The sequence below is a fragment of the Lingula anatina genome, chromosome 6 (assembly GCF_051362555.1).
Source record: "Lingula anatina isolate TDL-2025a chromosome 6, LinAna3.0, whole genome shotgun sequence".
Lineage (NCBI taxonomy): Eukaryota > Metazoa > Brachiopoda > Lingulata > Lingulida > Lingulidae > Lingula > Lingula anatina.
Window position 1 is genome coordinate 23,617,178 of NC_141772.1, and position 22,662 is coordinate 23,639,839.

The 22,662-nt window shown below is 37.1% G+C and overlaps 1 protein-coding gene across 1 annotated transcript in view; it reads right to left on the reverse strand.

Annotated features, from left to right (window-relative positions):
• Positions 1–468: 468 nt before the first annotated feature.
• LOC106161880 (calcium/calmodulin-dependent protein kinase type 1) overlaps positions 469–22,662 on the reverse strand; it is a 40,926-nt gene continuing 18,732 nt past the window's right edge. The window contains exons 2-10 of the mRNA XM_087016070.1: positions 17,962–18,096; positions 16,910–16,984; positions 15,531–15,669; positions 15,034–15,157; positions 8,472–8,547; positions 7,834–7,946; positions 6,029–6,107; positions 5,072–5,159; positions 469–4,678 (exon numbers count right to left, since the gene is read on the reverse strand). Of these exons, the coding sequence (XP_086872196.1) occupies positions 4,601–4,678; positions 5,072–5,159; positions 6,029–6,107; positions 7,834–7,946; positions 8,472–8,547; positions 15,034–15,157; positions 15,531–15,669; positions 16,910–16,984; positions 17,962–18,096 (907 nt within the window). The 3' untranslated portion in view covers positions 469–4,600. The remainder of the gene's footprint in view (positions 4,679–5,071; positions 5,160–6,028; positions 6,108–7,833; positions 7,947–8,471; positions 8,548–15,033; positions 15,158–15,530; positions 15,670–16,909; positions 16,985–17,961; positions 18,097–22,662) is intronic.

Genomic DNA, 22,662 nt, shown 5'->3' on the forward strand with positions numbered 1-22,662 from the left:
TTTACTGGCCCCATATAATAGCCTCAAAATGAAAGGCAATATCGCTATCACAATTCGCGATGGTTTTGAGTTACGGAGCCCTGGTCTATATGTAAAATGCTGACCACTATAGTTCTTTATGTGCATTTGTTTCAATCTACAACTCTAGATGGGTTGCACAGAAGAGCCTTAACAAGGTCCCTGGCATTGTTGACTAGGATACCCATAAGAATGCTGTAACACTGTTCCTGATAGGGTAAGATGTGTGCATGTGACCATGTAACCTTGGTAACAAAGATGATAACCACTGGAACTGACTTGAGATGTGTGCGCACGCGCGCATGTATGCGTGTGTGTGAGACCAGAAAAATTTGCTTTAACCTTAAGACCCCAAATTTGTTCTGCTTCTATTCAATATACATTTAAAAGTAAATATAAGTCAAGAGATATGTCATGTCTCTCATGCTATAAGATGACAGAAATACTCCATTTAATTACAGCACTGCTGACTTTATTATTTGGTCTTGGAGTTTAGACCAATTTGTGTATAGTTCTTACATGCATCAAGTGATTACTAAGAAATTGAACTGTCACTGTTGCTAACATTTTCTAACAGTCAAAATTTACAAAATATGACAGAACTTACTTTCTCATTAAATACATAGAGTATATGCACCAAAACAATTTGGGAATATTACCAGAATTACTTTGGTTTTTATAAAATTTAAGTTTCTAAGAGAATTCTAAGAAAAAAAATCTCAAATCTCTGAGTGGATTTTCTGGTGGGTGCAGCAGCACGACGTATCTAATAAACAAGACAAAATTGAGCTAAAAGTACACCACTATTTATGTTCACAAGAATAAAATGTTCCCAACCTTAAACTTTCAAATAAAACTAACCTTAGGCTAGCAATTAAACAATATGCTTTTATCACTCAAATCTGTACAAGACAATTTGTTACAAACCCCACTTTTACTACAGAATTATTTTTTTAGAGACTTGTCCTCTTTAGTTTCTCCCATGAAACGAGTGTAATGTTTCATTTAAGGGAATAGTTACTGTTTTATCATTTGTCAAAATTGACTAGCAGTGTTGGTCTAAAAGATATCATCTTTCAGTATTAGTTGACCTGTGAGATAAGCAGTCCTCAAATCTCTGAAACTTGTTCGTCCACACTGCTATAAAAGTTTTACATGTGCCCACTGCAGGGACAGGCATGTTTTTCAGAGTTCTGGTCCATGCTTCAAAAAAGAAAAAGAACCCAAAAATTGGACTTAACTTGAAGGAAAGTACATCAATTTCAGTTCACTTTGATCCAGAATCCACTTATTATAACATAAAACAACTTCCATCTAGACTTGAAGCAATTTCTGTCGTATTTTAAATAGGTTCTGTTCTAGCAGAGAAGAGGGGCAGTGCAGCAATATTATAATAACATACTCCGGTATGAATGACAGTACGCATTTCTTCATCAGCCTGGAAGGTTGGGCAATGGTACAAAAATAGGTGTTTACAACTTGATAAGTGTGACTAGTACGTGTGAATAGGACAGGAAAATCACAGGCTCCTCTTCAATATATACATGTCAATGGAGCAGCAGTCCAGGAGATTTATATATAATAATTATAATAGTAGTAGAAGTATAATATTATTAATAAATATGTACAAAATTCAAGAAATACATGCAGATAAAATCCAGTATACATAGTCAATGTAGTTATACTTTCAACATAGTTGACAACAAAGTGGTGCAATTCCAATGTCTGCTGTCTCTAACTGAAATGACAGAGCTCAGAATTGCTACGCTGATAAAATTGAGATAAAAATGTCCTGATCAGAAAATGTATGATTTTTAAATGGTAAAACTAGGTTCCTCTTTTGCACATAAAACTACAGCTCTACAGTGAGATGAGCCACCTGAATTCTTGAATAATGTCACTCCTACATTGTCCCATCTAACAATCTCTAGAATTCTTCTAAACCCTTAACACATTTTTTTTTCAAATCTACTAATCAATTATGTTAGAGTAAACTGTCCCGATGGCTCATAGTTCAATACATTCTGAAGTCCCTTCAAATTAAAACATTTCTTGATCAAATGTAAGTTCAAATCCTCCTAAGTCACCTCATGCTAAGTTTTATCTTGGTGGTGACAAGTCAAGGTCACAACTAGGATGGTGTAGTGCTCTGTCTGCTTATTTGTAAATAAAATGGGAAAGAGGAAATAACAATAATGGTCTGCAAATTGACAAATGAAGTTATGTGTAACTGAAAACCACAAGACTAAGTACTATTTGAAGATGGGAATAAACCATTAAATATTACAAATTGAGAAATATTGTATGTCTTGACTAAACGATGTGAGGGTAAACAGCAAGAAGTGGCTTAGTGGTGAAATGAAAACAAAATTACATAATAGGAGAATTTCTACTGAAAAATTCACAAATGTCCCTTAAGTAGTAACATACGTAATATTCACAATTCAGAATGAGAAAACTAAACAAAAAAAAAAAAAATTAAGTACAACATCCACTGTTGGTACATCACCTTTGTTCTGGAGACATCATAAAACAAGGAACACTTGCAGTGAAGTTGACACTTAAAATATAGAATACTGTACAAAAAAAGGGTCAGGAAATTGCTACAAACACAGAACACAGATCTCTGAATCATTTGTATCAAATGATTTCCAGACTTTTCCTTTAACGGAATCTGATCTACAAGGACAATGTCACTCGGTTTTTCATTTGTGCCCAGGGCTCAACAAGCTTTTAAAAAAATCTCTACAGTTTTTGATCAAATCTTTGAAAAAAATCTCTAGCAGTTTTTAATCAGTAATTCCACAAAGCTGATAACAAAAAATGATATATATGTACTTGACAAGTGTCAAAAAGCTTCCTGACAGTGGAATGTTAGGGTTTGTCAACAGATACAACATGATATTTTAACATCAGTCCTTGCTGTGTCCATCTCTTACATATACACCGCCACACAAATGACTGCTGCATCAGACAGACAGATTAAAAAGGATCAATGATAATAATAATTATTATATTAATATACTAGGTAAAAGCAAGGTATAATGAAAACTCCACTACAAGCAGGGATAAAATCCACCCTCATCTTAAAAGTAACTGACTTAGTCTTAACACATTTCATTTCATAGTAGTATTCATAACAAATGGCAAGACAACTGAAATTGCAACTGAAGAAATAGCAACTTTTTTGTCAGTCAAAACGCTTTGGATTTTGTTGATTGGAAGATAAGCTGGAACTTTGCTGAACCTTAAATTAAGTACTAACCATATTCAAGCCTATTAAAAAAGACACAAGTCTGAGATCCAAGGTCTCATACAGAACTGTTTTTCACTTATGCTGTTTTAAGACATACTCCAGGAAGAAGATTGTTTGTTTGCAATTATTTGTCTGGAGCAAAGCATGGAATATGTGTATGAAAACAACTGTCAGGAATGAGACTGCCATTTGGTGAAAAAATCAGAAAATATGCTGTGGGGTCCGCCTAGATATTTTTGGCTCCCAAAAATTCGGAAAGGGGCTTGGAAAATCTGCATCCCTGAATTCTGGGTTATAAAAAAAAAAGTAAGAAAAAATGGTTTGGTGACTTTTCCAGGAAACTTCCAGAAACATCAGATTTTTTGTTTAAAAAAAGTGAGTATGTAATTCTGCAATTTACCCAATCCAAGTGCATACTTATTAATTCAGGGATTTTGTCAGAGGTGCTTGCAATCAAAAGATCTACTTCCTGGGGTTAGCTTTAAAACACTTTTAGTTCACCAGATCAGGACGCAGTATAATTCTACTGTTGAGTATGTCTCACAAAGATATGAATTAAAACTTACAAAAATTAAAAGAAAAACTGACTTATAACTGTTATATGTACATCAATGTCATTTTCAATGCCTTTAAAATGCAGACAACAGCATACTTTAACAAAGCTGTTTTTTTTTTAGCTGATAGACAGATCAAGAACTGAGAAGTAGCAGTATCTGTAAGTAAATCTCATTATATTCAGAATGGTATTAAAAGAAATTAGAAGTATTATTATTTATTAATTAAAAACTTCAGAGCTTTTATAGGTGTCTGTACTAATATCATAATTCCTACAGATACAATCTTTTACACACGCAGCCATCACTCCTGTATAAAAAGGTCACAAGTCATACTTCAGTAATTCCAGTATTCAGAACATGTAACCTGCCACAAATCGTTTTAAGATCCCTACCTACCAAACAATCTGACCATAATCTCTCCCAGGGTCTACCACTACCATTATAATATAGAAACAGCCTGTGAATTTATCAGGCAAACAAAATCAACCTCGTTCTCTATCCACCAATTATTGGTCAAGAGGTCTGCACGTCATAATCTCTCCATAATCTCCACTGACCAATGTCACGGAAGAATGCAAAAGTTCATTCCATTCCAGACGTACGAGTTTTATGAAATTCACAATACACAATATATAGGTTGGATGTCAAAGAAATGGGGTCTAACTCCTTTTTGTCTTCGATGTCTAGCTGAAGGAGGTCCTAAATGCATCACCCTATCAAACCTGGGTTACAACAAGGTGGAACAGATCTAGCTGCTCGGTTTCTCTTCTCATCCCGTCTCGCTCTCCTTGTTGTGCATGGCTAGTTTACGCATTTGACGTATAACTGCGGTGGCATTATAGGCTTGCTGGAATGTAAAAAAGTACCATTAGAATCAGAAATCTTCCGATGTATATGGAAACATAGTGTTTGTTTATCACTAAAGTTACGGCATTGGTCAAGGTGTGTGCATGTGTGTATATGTGTGCGCATGTACGAGCTTGTGTGTATAAGTTTGTATGTGTGTGTATGCATGGTAGTCTGAGAGAGCAAAGAAGATCAGGTTGTGGACCAAATCTCCCAAGTCTCTGATCTTATTTCAGGTTTACATTTAACCTAAACACTTAATCTGCCAGCTCACTTTCATCAACAAGTATAAAAATCTGGTCATTAAATCTGCCTGCATCAAATACATGTCTGTTACTCTTGATCCCAGACTGTGAGCGACAATGGACAGAAGACAAAGTCACCATCAGCTTACCCTCCATTTTTGTTTTGCAAATGTCTTCTTGATCTGTTCACTGACAGATGCATGGATATCCTTGTCTAGAGCAGCACCTCCAGAGATCCTGGGTTGAAAGGGAAGAGCAGAAAGTGCTTCATTAACTTGAATTATATGAATAAAACCAAGGTATCTCTTTGACTAATTCAGATAAAGCAGGTGGAGGTATAAATCTCTCTCTCTCTCTCTCTCTCTCTCACACACACACACACACACACACACACACACACACACACAGGGAGAATGAGAGCGAGAGAGAGAGAGACACACACCTCAGTGGTTCAAAAGCAGATATCAAAGTATATATGTAACTCAATTAACTCAATGAGGAAATTAGGAAATTTCTATTTTGCTAAAAATCTACTTCATCCAAAAAACGGCTTTCTAAGTAAAATTAACCCTTTTAAAAAGTGCACGAACTCTACAGATGGCAGTCAAAGAGCTTATCAGTATCTTTTAATACTATTGATTTCATGTCATGCTTTTATGATCAAGCGATAAAACCTTTGAAAACTATTGATTTTCCTACTGACTTCTTAACTCCAAAAGGCAGATAAATTCACTGAATATTTTTTCTCATAACAGCATCCCTCTAACCATATTAACAGTATTAGGTGTGCACTGTGAAGCGAGACGCTTTTAAACGCTGTTTTGAAGTCTATAAGGGACTTCTAAGTTACAGATTTGATTGAACCTCTGACTGAGGCATTACAAGTCAGAAAGTGGAAGGGCTGACTTAAAAGACAAGTAATGTGACTGATTGGTTTCTCACATCTTATTTATTTTCTATCAACACAGCTTTCTGCTGGCTAAAATATCATGGCCAAAACATGCTTTATAATAAATATCAATTCATACATGATATCACAAATATATCTCAAAAAATACAGGAAGCTGAGAAGAGAGAGAGAGAGAGAGAGAGAAACATGAACGTACCAGGGGTGAGCAATGGCCTCCTTGCACGTCAGCCGTTTCTTGGGATCCTTACACATCAAGTGCCTAATGAAGTGTTTTGCTGAAAGTGCAGAATAAGACTGATTACTAAGGTGCATTTTTCTAGTTTATCTCAGTAATCAGACCTGTAGGCAGGGGGTTTTGGGGGGGGGGGGGAATGAATCCCATTTTTGCCACTCTGAATAAAAATTGGATATAGGTACACAAAGGTTTCAGCATAAAGGGTCCACTTTTTCAGAAACCAACCCCCCTCCCTTTGAAATTGCTGGCTCCAGATCTGGTAATCATAGCCATAATCTACCAGGTAAACTGTCATTATGAGTGATGGCTGTCTTTTGAAATTCCTTTCTGTCTTCAGGAGCAACTATTTACTCACCGACTATATCTGTGTTGGTTTTGTCTGCTGACTGTTTCCTCGGTCTATCTGCTTCTGACGGTGTTTGTGTTTTTGTGCGTGTCTGCATGTGCCTCCACTGGAAAGTGTTTGCAGGAAAGTACTCGTGTGCATGCTTGCATGTGTGTGTTTGCCTTCGTGTATGCATGTGTATGCCCATATGTATGCAAGCATCATAGATGTCTGCTAATTTCCCTTTCTGTGCTAATATCTGTCAAGCCCTTGTCAACCTCTCACTGTGTGTGGGTGCCCTTCTATGTTAGCATGGCTGTTAGAATCTATTTGCTGCCTTGATATCTGTGTCTCTGATGACACATCACTGCACAATGAGACAGCATGCAGGAGGACCACCTCAGACTTAAGTCCTCGCCCACAAGCACCTGTCTCCAGTTTCTTCGACAACACGACAACGGTTTGATTTGACATCTTATTGTTAATAACATTTTAAACATGTAATATGTTCCTACTTTGGATTTTTTTTTTTGTCAGATCCTGACTCTCATTTCAGAACTTTTTCAAACACCCCACCCATACACATACACAAACACAAAGAAAAAAGTATTGTTCAAATTGAGTGGGCAATTAACATACATCACAAATACAGTGGCACATCTGTCTGAGGATTGTGGTCCAATACACTTGATTTCAGAAGTAATCAATTCTCCTTCCAGGTAATGAAGAAAACTGGATCTAATAACACGTGGGCTGACCAGGGACATGATACACCTAATCCACTGCAGTAAAACTGATCACAGTTACTCATGTACCAGATATAATATGTGGGCTGACCAGGGACGTGATAGACCTAATCCACTACAGTAAAACTGATCATAGTTACCATGTACCAGGTATAATATGACAGGTCATATAGCAATCCCTGGACAACAACTTATATCTCTAAGAGGTTGAAAAGTTAAATAATAAATGTTGTATGACAGCCTCAGCTGTGTGACACCAGGGGGAAAGAGGAGGGGGGTTAGTAAGTGGGGTTAAGGGGGTTGAGGGGTGGGGGTGAAACATTGATGCACCTTTATCAGGGGTGGATTGAGGCTGTCTTCTGGGTCTTCCGGAAAAAGAGGCCATCTTCTGGGTCTTCCAGAAGACTGTCAGATTTTCAAGTTTACATTGATGGGTTTATAATTTTTTCTGTCAGAAGACGGTCAAAAATTGAGGATGGATCAACAAAGATAATTTGGAAGATTGTCAGAAAATGTCCCTGTTTATTCTACTTCCATCTATTTTTTCCTCTTTACATTCAGTATTTCTCATCTAGACGGTAACTGTAGAAAATAATTTGTAGAGAGTAAATTGTAGAAAGTGATCTGTAGACTAATCTGTAGAAAATTTAGTAGGAAGTAAACTATAGAAAGTAAACTGTAGCAAGACATCTTACCAGAGTCTGAGATTTCATCCCAATATGGAGACTCAAATTCATATTCAGCCTTCAGAATCTGTTTAAACAGCTCGGCATCATTCTCGTCATAGAATGGAGGATATCCACATAGCCTGATAGAAAAACAAACTTTATCAATTACCATGATATAATTACACATAAACTACTGGAATAAATCTCAGATTTAAACTGGCTGAAAAACCATAGAGTAGACTACAGGTAATTCTGTCTCACATATATGGCCGTCTTAAAGCAAGACCATATCAAATACAGGTTTGTCCAACATCAAAATATTATATATATCGTCTCTAAAAATGAAAAATTGCGATGTAAATTATGTTTGGACAATTTATCTCCCCTTTGATTGAAACAGTATCCCTCCAAGACATCAACAAGTTAAACACAATTCATATTATGCATTGCAAACTAATAATTTTTTCTCACCTTCCTAATTTTTTTTTTTTTTTTTTTTTTTTTGTACTCTTTGTTGTCATATTCTTTTTTCAACCTTTTCTTTTTAACTGAGTCCAATAAACAGCCTCCTTAAAGATCATTATTTATTTTGTTTAAAGAGAGTCTTTCAAATAAGATCAGGTTATTATTTATGGTGTTCAGTGATAATGAACTGCTGTACTTACAAGATATAAGAGATGACTCCTATGGACCAGACATCCACTTCTTTACCATACGGTGCCTGTGCTAAAACTTCTGGGGCTGGAGAGATAATACAGACCAACTATTAAGATGTTATGTAAGGCAAACACATCAACAATTTTATTACACTTTTGTAATTAATTAATTAATTAATTAATTAATTAATTAAAGGAGAAGTTGGAAAAATACAGAATTATGACCAATTTTTTATGAAGAAAAACATTTTCTCTCCAGATCAACATCAATTTCAGCCCTAGAAATGTCAATGTGAACATATCACTTAGCAAAACAGGTTTCAATTTGACATTTACGTAAGACAAAACAGCTCAAGTTTGTTGAAAAAAAAAAGGAAAAACAACTGTCATCAGGAAGAGAGAGAACTCTTATGTCAGGATGCACTGAATAAGACCTCTTAGTCTTCAGAGAAAACCTATTACAACTTATGATAGGACCAGAAAAAAAATTACCATGAAATTATTCCGAGATCAATCTGAAGACCTCCCCTGCTCACTGAATGCAGAAAACTTAGGCTGTGTTTTGAATATGTCTATCTTAAAGAACGGAAATTGGCCCAAAGCTCACAATCAGATTCCAAGATTAGAAAGGAGAGAAGAGGTCTTCTCCTGTCATTTCATGATGCCATTCACACCTAACTCCATCTCTCTTTACATCCAAAAGAGCGACGAAAACAAAAAACAAGACTTACTATTCCCAGGAAAATACCAAGTCCCTTATTACCAACTAACAATTAATAGCTTATTGTTATAAGGACTAACACTGAACAAGGGAGTAATCTCCAAGTCGTGTGACACATACGTCATGAGAGAGATCATTATCGAAGACTGCCATGGTATGATTATTTTGTCCGTAATTCTCTTGTCAGGTCAGCGACTCTTAAGAGGAGTAGGGCGGGAGAGGGGAGGAGTTATAGACCCTATTCCCATAGATTTTAGATCGATCTATCCCTGTGGGGAGTCTCACTAGATTACTGTCAGCTTAGCCAGCTTAAGCGTCTGTCCCGCCTACTGTAAGGCTGTAAGGGGGTAATTAACTATGGTGCGCGCTCATCTGACTGCAATTTAGGAGGTCGATCTAAATCTAAATCTCTGGATCGATCTAAATCTTTGGGAATGCACCCATAGATACATTTTAGTAAAGCACCAGTCAATGTCAAATACTGACGAGTGGCTAAGAGTAGTACATCTGTCTTATATCATGGCTCAGTTACATGTGTTTGCATGCATGCGCACGTGTATGCAGGAGTGTCACGTACGCCACATCTGGTAATGTTCTTGTATTCTCGACATCTACCATGGCAAAATTATTATTAAACTTGATAATTATTACGAAAGTGTACTGTTTATAATTATAATTCATGGGCATATTCATTCTTGCCTTCATTTCAGCTTCGCACAATTCAATTTAAGTCTTCAGCTATGAAATCTTTCCCCTAAATCAATGACAAGACTATGACAGGGAAATTGAAAGTCTTTCATTTCTATCATCCAGTGCAAGGCTAACGTGAATGATATACTAACTGAAAATGGCCTCCCCTGGGGTACTTATCATGGAAAAAGTGATAATTAGACTTCGTGTCTGGGACCTTTGGGTTGCCAGATTGACACCAGTTATGAATTATGATATAATAAAACTTTGCACGGATCAATATGTGTTGTATTTTATGCTGAGTTATTTGGCAGGCTGCATTTCACAAGAGCTTCTAGCAAAACACATCAATTGTACAAAGATTTCTGGACAAGTCATCAGATGGAAATATATACACAATATGGTGTCTATTGAGAAAAGTTGGAAGATAATACAGAACAGTGGGGACATTTTATCCACACAAAGCAATATCTCTGCTGATGCTGTAGGTAAAACAAACCAGTAATTATTTGAAGAATCTAGTTCATGCCTGCTTTACAATGACAGGGAAGACAACTCAGACATCATCTACAGTATCAGCACTCAGCTTTATAATTAGATCATTAATTACTAAAAGTTGCTTGACTCAGGAACATGATGTATAATATCACAAGTCAAGCAAGCCCAAGGCTCCACATTTGTACTTTATCTCATCTGCAAAATATAGTCCAAAATGCTTTCAACCATGCATCATTTGAACTTATGGTTACAACAAGTGCAGAACGAAAGTAGATGCTTTAAATGAGTGAATATTTCTGGAGTTACTCATGCAATGCAAAGATTCAACAATATTTACTTTACAAAACATCCCTGACAGCAAAATAGTCTCTCAAATACCAGTGATGACATCATTTGTTTCAACAAAATGAGTAATATGTTAGAATTGTTGAGTCAAGCAGTGTACTTTTTCCAGTCACGAAAAAATCTTTACCATCCACTGGTGTCATTAAGCAACACTCACGTCTGATGATTTTGTACAGAGATTTAAAACATACTGCACAATTGAAAATGTCTCGCTGTCATGTTTCAATATTCAAATATCCTGTAAAGCTACTTATTATATAATAATCTTTCCCAATTCAGACCTTTAAAATGACAAAACCCTCTCAAGTAAAAGTACCTGATATCGATATTTGGTTCTAAAATGTCACAAAAAACATGGCAGTCTAAGTGGCTCAGAGTCATTTAGAAGTAAATAATTTAATCGTGATACAAACCATTTGTTCCCAGTGAATGGATGGGTCATGTAATGACTTGTGAGTAGGAAAACAATGCTTTTTTTACTTGAGGAAAATTACATTCCACACAAAAGTCTAAAACAGGATACCTTTAACTGACATCTTGAGCAATAATCATTTCAGATGATTTTTTTTTTCAGTAGTAATGCTTTTAGCCAGGGCTGGAATAATTCCAAGAAGTAGATGTTACATTTTGGTCAGGACTGAAAGAAGTCCAGTAGTAGTGAATTGCGGCAACTTGTCCCAAAAGATGCTGATGTCATGAATGGAAGAATATATGTTCATTTAAACACTCCAGTGACATACAATGATAGGACATTACTGGTAAATTTAGATCTCCCACTGACACACATTTCATCCATTCAATGAAATTCTGATGTTGGCAAATAACATAACTAACTAAACAACCCCGTCTTGGGAAAGGTTTGGCAGGCAACTTGTAAATTAGCTTTTTTTCTGCTAATATGTGTAGATTCTTGAAGTGTAAGAAAGAGGCATAAAGAGATGGTAGAGAGAGTGCGAGTGGGTGGGGTGGGGGGGGGGGTGGGGGGGCAAGCGAAACAGAGTCAGAGAACGCCCATTTTTTTTCAGCAAAATCAATATCATAAAAACACTTGAAGTACTAATATACTAATCGTAACACCGACTACATTAGCCTCAAAAACTCTTTCCTATGGGGCAGTCCCATCTTGCTGCATTTCAAAATAATCCTTAATACTCTGATTTGGGGCCATATACAATATGTAGGGCCACTGGACATGTATTCTGGTTGAGACTGTCTGAAGCCTTACCAATTTTATCAAACTGCATACCACTATTAGTATACTGATGAAGGGCCTCAGGCACAGCTCAAAGGGCCACTGAATGAGGATGATAAATGTCCAAGCCTTACTCATCAATAACCAAGACACCTTTGAGAACACAGAGCCTCTCTTGAAAACCATAATCATTATCTAAACAGAAATAACTTTTTTTTTTCAGATCTGGTTTTTTGTAGCTCCTGAAGTTAGGAAATTAATGGGGATCTTTAATGCAGGTTTATTGATTTATGGCTTTATCTCCTTTGGAATTCAGGTTTTGAATAAATGTTATGTGTACAATTAAAAATCTTCTCGTACACATTTACCTCTGTGTGTGTGTGTGTGTGTGTGTGTGTGTGTGTGTGAAAGAAACAGAGATTTCAACCACTGTGCTTGAACTAGAAGCATCAAAACTTAATCACAAGCTGATGCCAATGTCCCAGCAATACATATCATGCTAATATGCATACTTCTAACAACATCACAAATGACGAAGTCATTTTACTACAGCATGAATATAGACCTGGTTAAAACAACAGCACAAGCTTGACTGGTGTGCTAAACATGAAGTCAACTGCTTACATGTTGTTGTTTGTTTGTTTGTTTTTTGTTTTTTTTTACCTCATTATCTACTTCATTTACACTGGAAGTTGCCCTGAAGCCTAAATGTAGTGAAAAGATAAAAACCAACATGGAATGCAATCTGAACAGTGTTTGCTGAGACAGGCTTTTAGGCCACTCATAACAGTGAGCCAACAAGTTCAAGAAATCTAAGTGGGAGAAAATTGCAATCTATTTGCAAGTTGGACATCTGACTAAAATGTCTGGGTAAGAGGGTTCCCAGGTGGATGGGTGGGTGGCTGTATAAATATATTTACAACACAAATTGAAACTCAGCTGTTTTAGATCAGCTAATATGATCTTGGAACAGATATTAGCCATTACATCACTAGATAATGTACATGTTTACTGAAGACCTCATTTATCAACTTGGTTTAATACAGGGTGGGAGAGACTGCGTGTTTGGGGGGGGGGGGGTATAAGGTTTAAGCCAACCACACTCCCAAATGTGCCATAACTAAACCTTCTGGGGGGAGGGGTGTCGTTTGGAACATTTTTTGAAGGATGGAGCCTGCTCTCTTCCTCATCTACCACTATTCTATACTCTGAAAAAGCTGTATTTGAAAAGTGACGATCTCTGCAGCCATTAATGGCTGAATGGCAAATGTTGTTGCGTGGGAATAGCAGTAGATAAGTGTTTTCTCGTCCTTCTGGGAGTCTGATCTATACCTGATGTTTTTTTAAGTGCTTGTGATGATGTCATAGTGCCATTAGTTAAAGTTTCATATACCACTCATTGAAAAATATTCCTGGTAATTTCTTCACATAGCATCAGTCTTTAATGGCTAGGAGTGTACTTTTTCCAGAAATTACCTTGAGGGGTATCTGCTCTGTGCTGAGGCAAGCTATGTGCTTTAAAAATTGCCCAAATTTTGATCATTTCCCTCCAGGCTTACTGGATAAAATTCTTTTGAGGATATATTTTGCCAGAAATTGAAAATGATAGCAACAAAATAAGGGGTTTTAGACCACAACAAGCATTGATCCAAGTCCAGATGATGAAGGTGACAAATGAGGATAATTACAGCAATGACTTCAGGAAATGTGTGCGATATCGCTGACACTCACAGGACCACACACTGGGAAATTATCTTCATTGGAATTTTTTTTAAAAAGTTGTTAAAAGGGTATTTTTTCTCCCCCTCCTCGAAAAAAAAAAACGTCCTGATCACAATGGTACTATTACCAAACTGTTCAACTTCTAAAATCAATTTCACAAGAAAGCAGATTTCATAATAAAAACCACAGGGCTAGAAGAGGATAATGATGAGGATTGCTACCCCTCACTACAATCTCTTCAAGTTTTTGATCAGTTTATTCAAAACCCAGCAACTTTCTTGACCCTCTTTCCCAATTGAAAAGGAAAAGGAGGAAGACCCCCCCCCCCCCCCCCAATCATAAATTAAACCTTGATTAATCAACTTCCCATTACTCATGGAATATGAACTGTCTGGAACTTCAAATTCTTAAACATAATTTTTTTGTCCTTAGAAGATTGATATCTTTTTAAACAATGAAGAAATCATACACGGGCTGAGAAAATATTTAAGGACAACTTAATGTAAATGTATCTTTGGTAACCTAGAAAAGTTGATCTACAAAATAAGCGAGTATATCCCATGGTTACCAAGGCAACTCCAATTTTCATTGTCCCGGTGGGACTGAGGGCTTCTGTGATTACCAAACTGGGAAACAACTAAGAAAAAAATCTCCTCTTGGATTGTTGCCATGGCCACCTACATTGAGAGACTGCAGCCCCACCTATTTCTCTAGGTTCTAGCTACTCCTTGCCCTGGCCTCTAAGACTAGCCAGACTCTGTACTGTATAGGTCACCTGAGTATGAAATGAGCCAGATACTTCTCCAATATCTGAGTCAATAGTCACATTTCCCTCCAGTACAGATAGCGCTTTGCCAAAACAGATGCAGCCAATGGATTCAACAAAAACATTTAGACTGATTCCCAAAGATAATACATGTGCAGCATACACATGATAATTTCTGAATACAAATAGCCAAACAAGGGTTTCTTCAAAGAGATAAGGAATCTTTCCATAAATAATCATCTTCCTACCGCAAATACAGAGGCCAGATAGGAGAAAGAGGAGAAGGAAGAAAGAATTCCTTTATTTTTTCCTATAATTACAATATGCATTCTTGCTGGTGGGGCCACATCAGGCAACTCCTCTCTCCTACACTCTACCAGACTATTAATTTTTAACTTTCCAAGTAAGAAATATTGAGGAGGGAGCATGACTGTCCCAATGCAGCCTGCCTTGGTGGCCATGAGCAATACCACCCCCATTACTGCAGCATGCCATGGTAACCTATCAAAATGACTGGAATTTCCAACAGCTGTTCCTATGGTTACCCGCCTAAAACAACCATGTATTCCATGGTCTGTTGCCATGGTCACCAACCCACGCTACTTAGGTTCCACAGGGTGTCACCATGGTTACCTACCTACATAACCGGGTGTACCACATGCTGTTGCCATGGTTCCAGATTCTTCAGTTTTTGAAAGACCAAAGTCACTGATCATGATCTTGGAATCATCTTGTGGTCCAAAAAAGAGTAGGTTTTCAGGCTGAAAAAAGAAATTACGATGATTCATCATCTTATGATTGCTTTCTTGATCTTATTTTTGCAGTTTGGTAAACTTTCAGTTCTATTCACACCAATACTTAATTTTTAATAATTATACTTAATTCTGGTGATATAATTAAACTCATTTTTTCATTATACAACCACTATTGTTGATTCACATAAAAACTTCTGTCCCTATAAATATTCTCTCAATATTTATAAAATTACTTGTTTTATAGCTTTCAAATGTACATTAATATTTTAAAATTTAAATCTATACAGCCAATGACAAAATGTGTACTAAAATCACATACTACATAATAATCAGCCAACCAGGAAAGTGATAACAAAGGAATGGTTGACCTAGTTTTTACCTTTAAATCTCTGTGTACTACCCCCTTTTCATGCATATAATCTACAGCCTCTAAGACCTGCCGTATTAAACAACTGGCGTCTTTTTCTGTATAGCTGCCTTTCTGTACAATCCTGTCAAACAGCTCACCGCCAGTAACTCTGGAGAAGAAAAAGGAAGATTAAAATAGGCAGCCTCCGGGTTGTCGAGTCATATGATGAAACTTTACATTTTGGTGCCATATAAGGAGCACTTTTATAATACGAATTATCAAACTCTGTGACGACTTGATAAAAAAATATCTGCTTATAAATGGCATATGTAGCCTTGGTGATATATCAAATACACAAATAGTTCTATAAATCTGTTAAATATGTATGAAAACAAACAGGCTGTTTGAGGGACTCTGTTTCAACCAATACAATTTCTTTCACAGCAATCTAGTAATTTCTGTTTTAATTGTCAGGCAATGTTCTGCACTGGTCACAGCTGTTAAGGTCATGTTTACAGGGATGAGACTGTCATTTAGTGAAAAACTCACAGGGGTGGCTTAAGAAAAAGATTTTTTTTTTTTTTGGCTCCCAAAAAGTTGTAAATTTGCCAATAGTCAGCAAATCTTAACAGGACACTTGTGTTAGAATCCCAAGACAAAAATCACATCTTCTTTTTCTAAAATGACATATTGTCAATACATCTGAACTCAACATACTGCAGACTGCCTGCTTAAGACGCAATACAATTACTAAACAGCTTCATATTCAAGGTATCAATCTTTACTCTGGTGGGCTAACGCTGGTTAACAAAGAAAACCAAAGCATATTTAGTCCAAGAATACAATGCCACGTCCCACTCAGTTCATAGGAAAAATTTAGGTTTGAATGTGTGGCAGTGAGGAAGAAGCCATCCACTGGGAAAATACCTTTAGCTTAAAGACTACTACCTCGTATCATGGCTAATAAAAAAGAAGACTTCCACATCTGGAGATAAAGACTTCTTGGCACTGATACTAAAATCCATACCACTCACAGAAGAAAGGTCGACACGAAGTTCTATTTATTAGCAGTAGTAAGGAAGGAAACAAACCACTTGCAAGCTATCATTTTCACCTGCTCTCAAGCCAATTTGGATTTAGAAGCGCCAATGGCAGTTATGTCAATATTATATGGGGCAGGATTCAGCGCAGACCACAAAACGTGACATTCAAAGACTAGGAGAAAATACCCAGATAGGCAGTAGTGTTTTTAGATTTAAAATGTCAAATATATTTCTGTATCTGTAATGTGTGTGTGGGTGCATGGTACTTAAGAGTGTGTGTGTGTGTGTGTGTGTGTGTGAACAAGTGTGTGTGTGTGTGTGCGCATGCACAAGTGCTCACACATATGCGTGAGTACACATACTTACAGTTCCATGACTAGATACACTGAGTGTTTATCTTCATGAACATCTAGTAACCTGACAATGTTTGGATGTTCTAACCTGAAACAAGAACACAAGTTATAACATAAAACTGAAGAAAGCATTGGCCATGTTGATAGTCCCCCACTGTGTTACAATGATATAACCTCAGTCTGCCAGATATGACTAAGATCCCATTCCCATATCTAGATCGATGTAGCAAGATCGACTCATCTCCAAGGGGATTCTTGATAAATTACATTCAGCATATGCGGCTTAGATGTCTGGCATGCCTACTTAAGCTGCTAAACGATGGTTAATTATCCGCTAACGGCTTCAGTAGGTGTGCCAGACATCAGAGCCGCTATATAGCTGAGTGCAATTTAGGGAGAACCCCCTCAGAGATGGGTCGATCCTGCTAGATCGACCTAGGTATGGGAACGGGGTTTAAGTGAAGTCCATTAATGATAAAAGAATAATCAAAATGCTACTTAAGCTAATGAACTTTACTTTTTGTTCATTTTGTTTACTTATCTATTTATTTTTGATAAATTATTTCTATCAACACAGCACAATGCCAGAGAGTTTTCTAAGACACATGGTCCCAGTGCGACTGTCACCAACATTTACTGTCAGTAAAATCTGCACTTCCTGAAATATTTTCACCTCAAATGAACTGAACAGAAAGGTCACACTTAATGATCACCAAGTCATGCTGATCACTTATTTCATTGAACAGAGATGTCTAGCTGGGTAATTAGGAGAAATATCCTTCAAGAGTTATTACTACTATTATAACAGATATTACAGGATTACTATAATTGGTTTGAAATTAAAAGAAATAGCTGTATTTTAGTCCTCTTTGAGAATGGTAACTTTTTTCCTTCTTGTGGTGTTTATGTGGAAAGTGAATTCCAACAGCGATGCTAACAACAGAGGCGGGCAATGGCCAAATGCCCTGCATGACGTCCTTAAAAATCAAATCACTGGGAACACGAACAAAAAACTGATATATATATAAAAGTTTCTTTTTCTGACCAGTCATTGCAACAACCTACCTTTTTAATATATCTATTTCATTTTGTAGAGCTTCTTCCTTTCCCTTGAGTTGATGTCTGTTTATGCATTTCACTGCTACATACTTGCCCTTGTTCTTCTTCTCTTCTCCTAGTATCACTTGAGAAAAGGCACCGCTGAAAACAGAAAAAGAACCTATTGTTACTAACATTGAGTTAGGGTTTATAATGACATTTAAATTAAATGTCACTTAAAATTTAAGTTCACACAGTGCTGCAATTATATACCTCCTCCAAATCCTTCTATCTGTTCCTACTAAAATTCTAAATCAAGCTGGAAAAGGTCGTTTCCTTTTTTTTTTCCAGAAAGGTTTCAGAGAAATTTTCAACAGATGGTCTATAATAAGACTTAGTGTCTAAAAGAGGGAGGCAAGGAAAGAGCCAGGTACAAGATACAGGCAAGTTCAGTTTGGATAACTCACTGACACTGACATAGTAGTAATAGCAGCAGGTACAAGATACAGGCAAGTTCAGTTTGGAGAGCTCACTGACACTGACATAGTAGTAATTGCAGCAGGGACAAGATACAACCAAGCTCAGTCTGGATAGCTCACTGACACTGATACAGTGGTAATTGCAGCAGGTATACAGGTATGCACCTTCCCACTTCTGACTGTCTACCTGAGTAATTGCTGACATTTCACAAATATTGCAAAGAATAACTACAGTTACTGTGTGGGAGAATCAAATCCCTGTTTCTCTAAAGCATTACATTCCAGCATTCTGCACGGGAAGAATTAAAAGTTTCCTAGCATTTCTTCTCCAACTTAGCTCATTTATCTATCTCAAAAACCCACACTTTTTATAAAATTTCATACGGAGACTATGAAGCAATCTTCCAATGTGTACAGAGGCCAGTTTTATTAAAGTAATTAGCCTTTTATTTTAACTTAGTGCCAAAACTTGAGCCTACTTTAGATTCCAGACAAATCACACAGACTCTATAAAATGTACCACCATTCCTGCACAACAAGAGGAAACAAATGGCTGACAATTTACACTAACATTTACCTTACAATATTCAACCACTACCGATTAATCCTGAATTCAAAGAGAGCAAAGTGTTTTGTCTTAGAAGTAAAAATAGACAACTGTCCAATATGCCCTTCTGCACATCCCATGATCCCATATTGGCAAAGTCATCTTTCTGTTCATCCTTTACAAAGATACCTCTTACTCTATCAAACAATCTCTACTGCATGAAGACTTATATACCCTGTCAAAGTATGCTTTTTTCCAAAACAAAATATTAAAAGCACAGTTTTGTGTTTTCTACAAAGCGGCAAATCAGTATGATGGATTCACCTGCTGTGGCCATGATTGAAAAGCCTTTTTCCTACAAAGTAGAATCAATAAATTCTCAAAGGTACCCAGGGCTAGCGTTGAAAACATACAGCTTCACACACATGGAACTTCAGTCTCCAGAGAAAACATTCCACCAGATGAGGACGCATAAAAAGGCCTACATGAACATTCAACAGACTTTTCATCACTGACAATCATAGCCTTCAAGAACATATATATACCAGTCCTCTGCTTTCTCACTGCACCAGTCAATCTCCATTCTGTCCACACTCAATGTGTGTTCAGAATACTGAGAACAGTTGGCCAAACTTGGTTCCCTAACCATGATTTTAAGACAACAAGACAATATTTTTCTTTAGCCAAATAACTGAGAAAAAATAACATGAGTTTTAAAAGAAAATAACCTTCCAAAATGAGTCCAGTACCAAATTGATAGTAAAAGCAAGAAGGAATATTGAGGAATAATAAAAGGAGTTTAAAAATGTCTAGAACCACATGTGTCAAACATCAACATGGTAAACCATAGCACATGCTTCAAGAAACCCAAAGAACAGTTAAAACAAATTCTAAACCAGTCCAGAACCACATTAGCATGGATCCCATGTGAACTGGCCTTCAGATCTGCTTAGTGTGCTGCATACTATACAACAATGGGCAATGTAGCAGCAGGACCAACTGGTAGAGACTGATGTAAACCATCTGTAGCCTCTATAATAGTACCCCCTGGTCTTCACTGGATAGCCTCCCTTACACTGAGGCATGTTTACACTGGAACAAACGACTCAGGTCACATGCTAACTCAGGTCGCAAGTCCCCTTGGGGAAGATGTCATAAGAGGATGTTGTAGTAAATAGCAAGAAAAGAAGTTTACTCCAGCAAAAAATTACAATTTCCTTAATATTGTAATGGTACCTTACAAGATTCTCTACAAGGACTCCACAAGATATCCGCCCTTTTTCTTGTATCTTGTATTGGCTTGGTGGGTGGGTGGACGGGTGGTTGACGAAGTGACAGACAGGTGGCTGGACAGGGGGGGAGGGGGGGCAGTGGCTAGGTGGGTGGCTTAGTGATAGGCAGGTGGGTGGACAGGCAGGTGGCTAAATGTGTGGACAGGGGGTGGCTAGGTGGGTGGACAAGCGGGTGGCTAGGTAGGTGGACAAGGGAGGTGATGGCTAGGTGGGTGTGTGAAGAATTGAGTGTAATCATTTTTAAAGTACAAATGAATAATAAACAGATTGTTATTCGTATATTTTTTGGGTCTAGTTTTACAAAAGACTTAGCCAGCCAAAAATTGGTTAAATGTCTTAGTCTGCTTTAGCTCAAAATAAATGATCAGTCATTTACTTAAATTAAGTATTGACCTAAAACATAAGCCAAGTCTGTTTTTTGTTATAAAACATATGCAATCATATGTTTCTGGCTAAATGTACTACTACTACAGATTTAACATGAGTCAAAGGAGACTTGAAGTATAGATCGGCTTCTTCTGGGTTAAGTCCTATGCAAGAGTTAGTTTTTCTAGTGTGTACACAGGTATTGTGCCTTCACTGAAAAAACACACCATTCAGGGGCGGATCCAGAGATATTTTCTGACAGTCTTCCAAATTATTTTTGTTAATCCATCCTCCATTTTTGACCCTCTTCCGACAGAAAATATTAGATACCCGTCAATGTAAACTTTAAAATCTGACCGTCTTCCGGAAGACCCAGAAGACGGCCTAAATCCGCCCCTGCCATTCAAGAGGCAATACGACTGTGACATCCCATTTCCAGGACACATGCTGTTAAATACAGAATGATCAGGAATATGTCTGATACTTTAAAGGTGATCCCTTCTGGAAACCGTAATAAGCTTAAGATGTGGCACACAGTACGTCAGGGTTCAAGAGAAACCTAGAAGAAGACATATGACTGGAGATATCCTTTGTAATGTGGTTCTTGATACCCAGGTATATTTGTTTTTATTAGTTTTTATAAGTTTACACTGTTTGCTACGTAACAAGTAGCAGAGCACATTTTGTTTATATATATACCTGAAGTATTTCCAACATAAGACCAACACAGGTAAAAATCCAGGTAAGGGGATCCTTTTACAGCTGTCACCTGATCTGACCAATAAATAATCCTCTTCCATGGAGAGACTGGTTTCTTTTTCTAACAGAGCCAATTAAATTCACTTGATAACAAAATACATCAGCAACTGATAGCTTACCAATGCTAAATCACTTCAATCAGGTACCTGTTACATAGAATTTCTTTCATCTAAGTCCATGGCAAATTTTTTCACATTCTGATTTTGGTCACTGTTTAGTATATTAAATACAGAGATTAAACATAAACATCCTCTTCAAACTCCACTAATGACCAGATCCTAACGAACCTGTTCTTGGCAACAATATTAGTACCCCATTCACACTACAGTTGCAAAAATGCGCATTTCTATAATCCGAATTTTTCGTTAGGAATCCGATTCGGTATTGCGTTCACACACGCTAAGCGAATCCGAATCCCACGTTGAAAATTTCAGGTTTAACTTCCTGTTTTGAACACTCGCGCATGCGCCGCACAGAAAATCTTAAAATACCAACAACAATTTGTGACGACAAATGCAACTCTAAAGACATTCCAGCATTCTTGAGAAGTATAAGATGGCAAAATAAGTTTGTTTCCTCATGTTGTAGTGAGTGGCGACCTCCAAATACGTTTGGTGCAATCGCTAAAGTAATAAACAAGCGTTCATAGATACCCGCACTTATCTGCACACATGTGCAGTTAGATCTGTACAGGTGTCGATTCCGGTAAGTTATCCGGATCGCGCTTAGAAATCCACCTCGCTTGCAGGATTTTGAAAATGCGCATTACAAAAATCCTCTTGCGTTCACACTACTGCATTTATTCGAATTGTGACCTAATTCGCAATTTATCCGGATAACTGAGCGTAATGTGAACGGGGTATAAGACAAATCCAAGTTTTTTTACAGTGGCAATTCAGTTTTCTGATCGCACTATCCTGTGTTCAAGTTGTCCAAAAAAAGGCAAACTCATCTCTATTTCTTACTTGACCACCATCTTTTTCAGACTCTGGTACCAGAGACAAAATCTGTTGTCTGTCAAAGAAACATGGTCAAGTTTTTGGGTCCCTGGTTATCGACTTGCGATAGACCTGGCAAAATGAAACATTTTACACCCAGGTGAAGATCAAAAAAGTATCTTGGAAAACAAGATTACTTTAAGATGAAATGAAACTCAGGGTATTTTACTCCAAACTCAAAAGAATTAAATGTAACTCCCATGAGCACACTTGTGCCACAACATGAATTTACACAGTGTTTTCATATTAGCTTAGATCACACAGTCCTAGCTCCTACTCCACCTAGT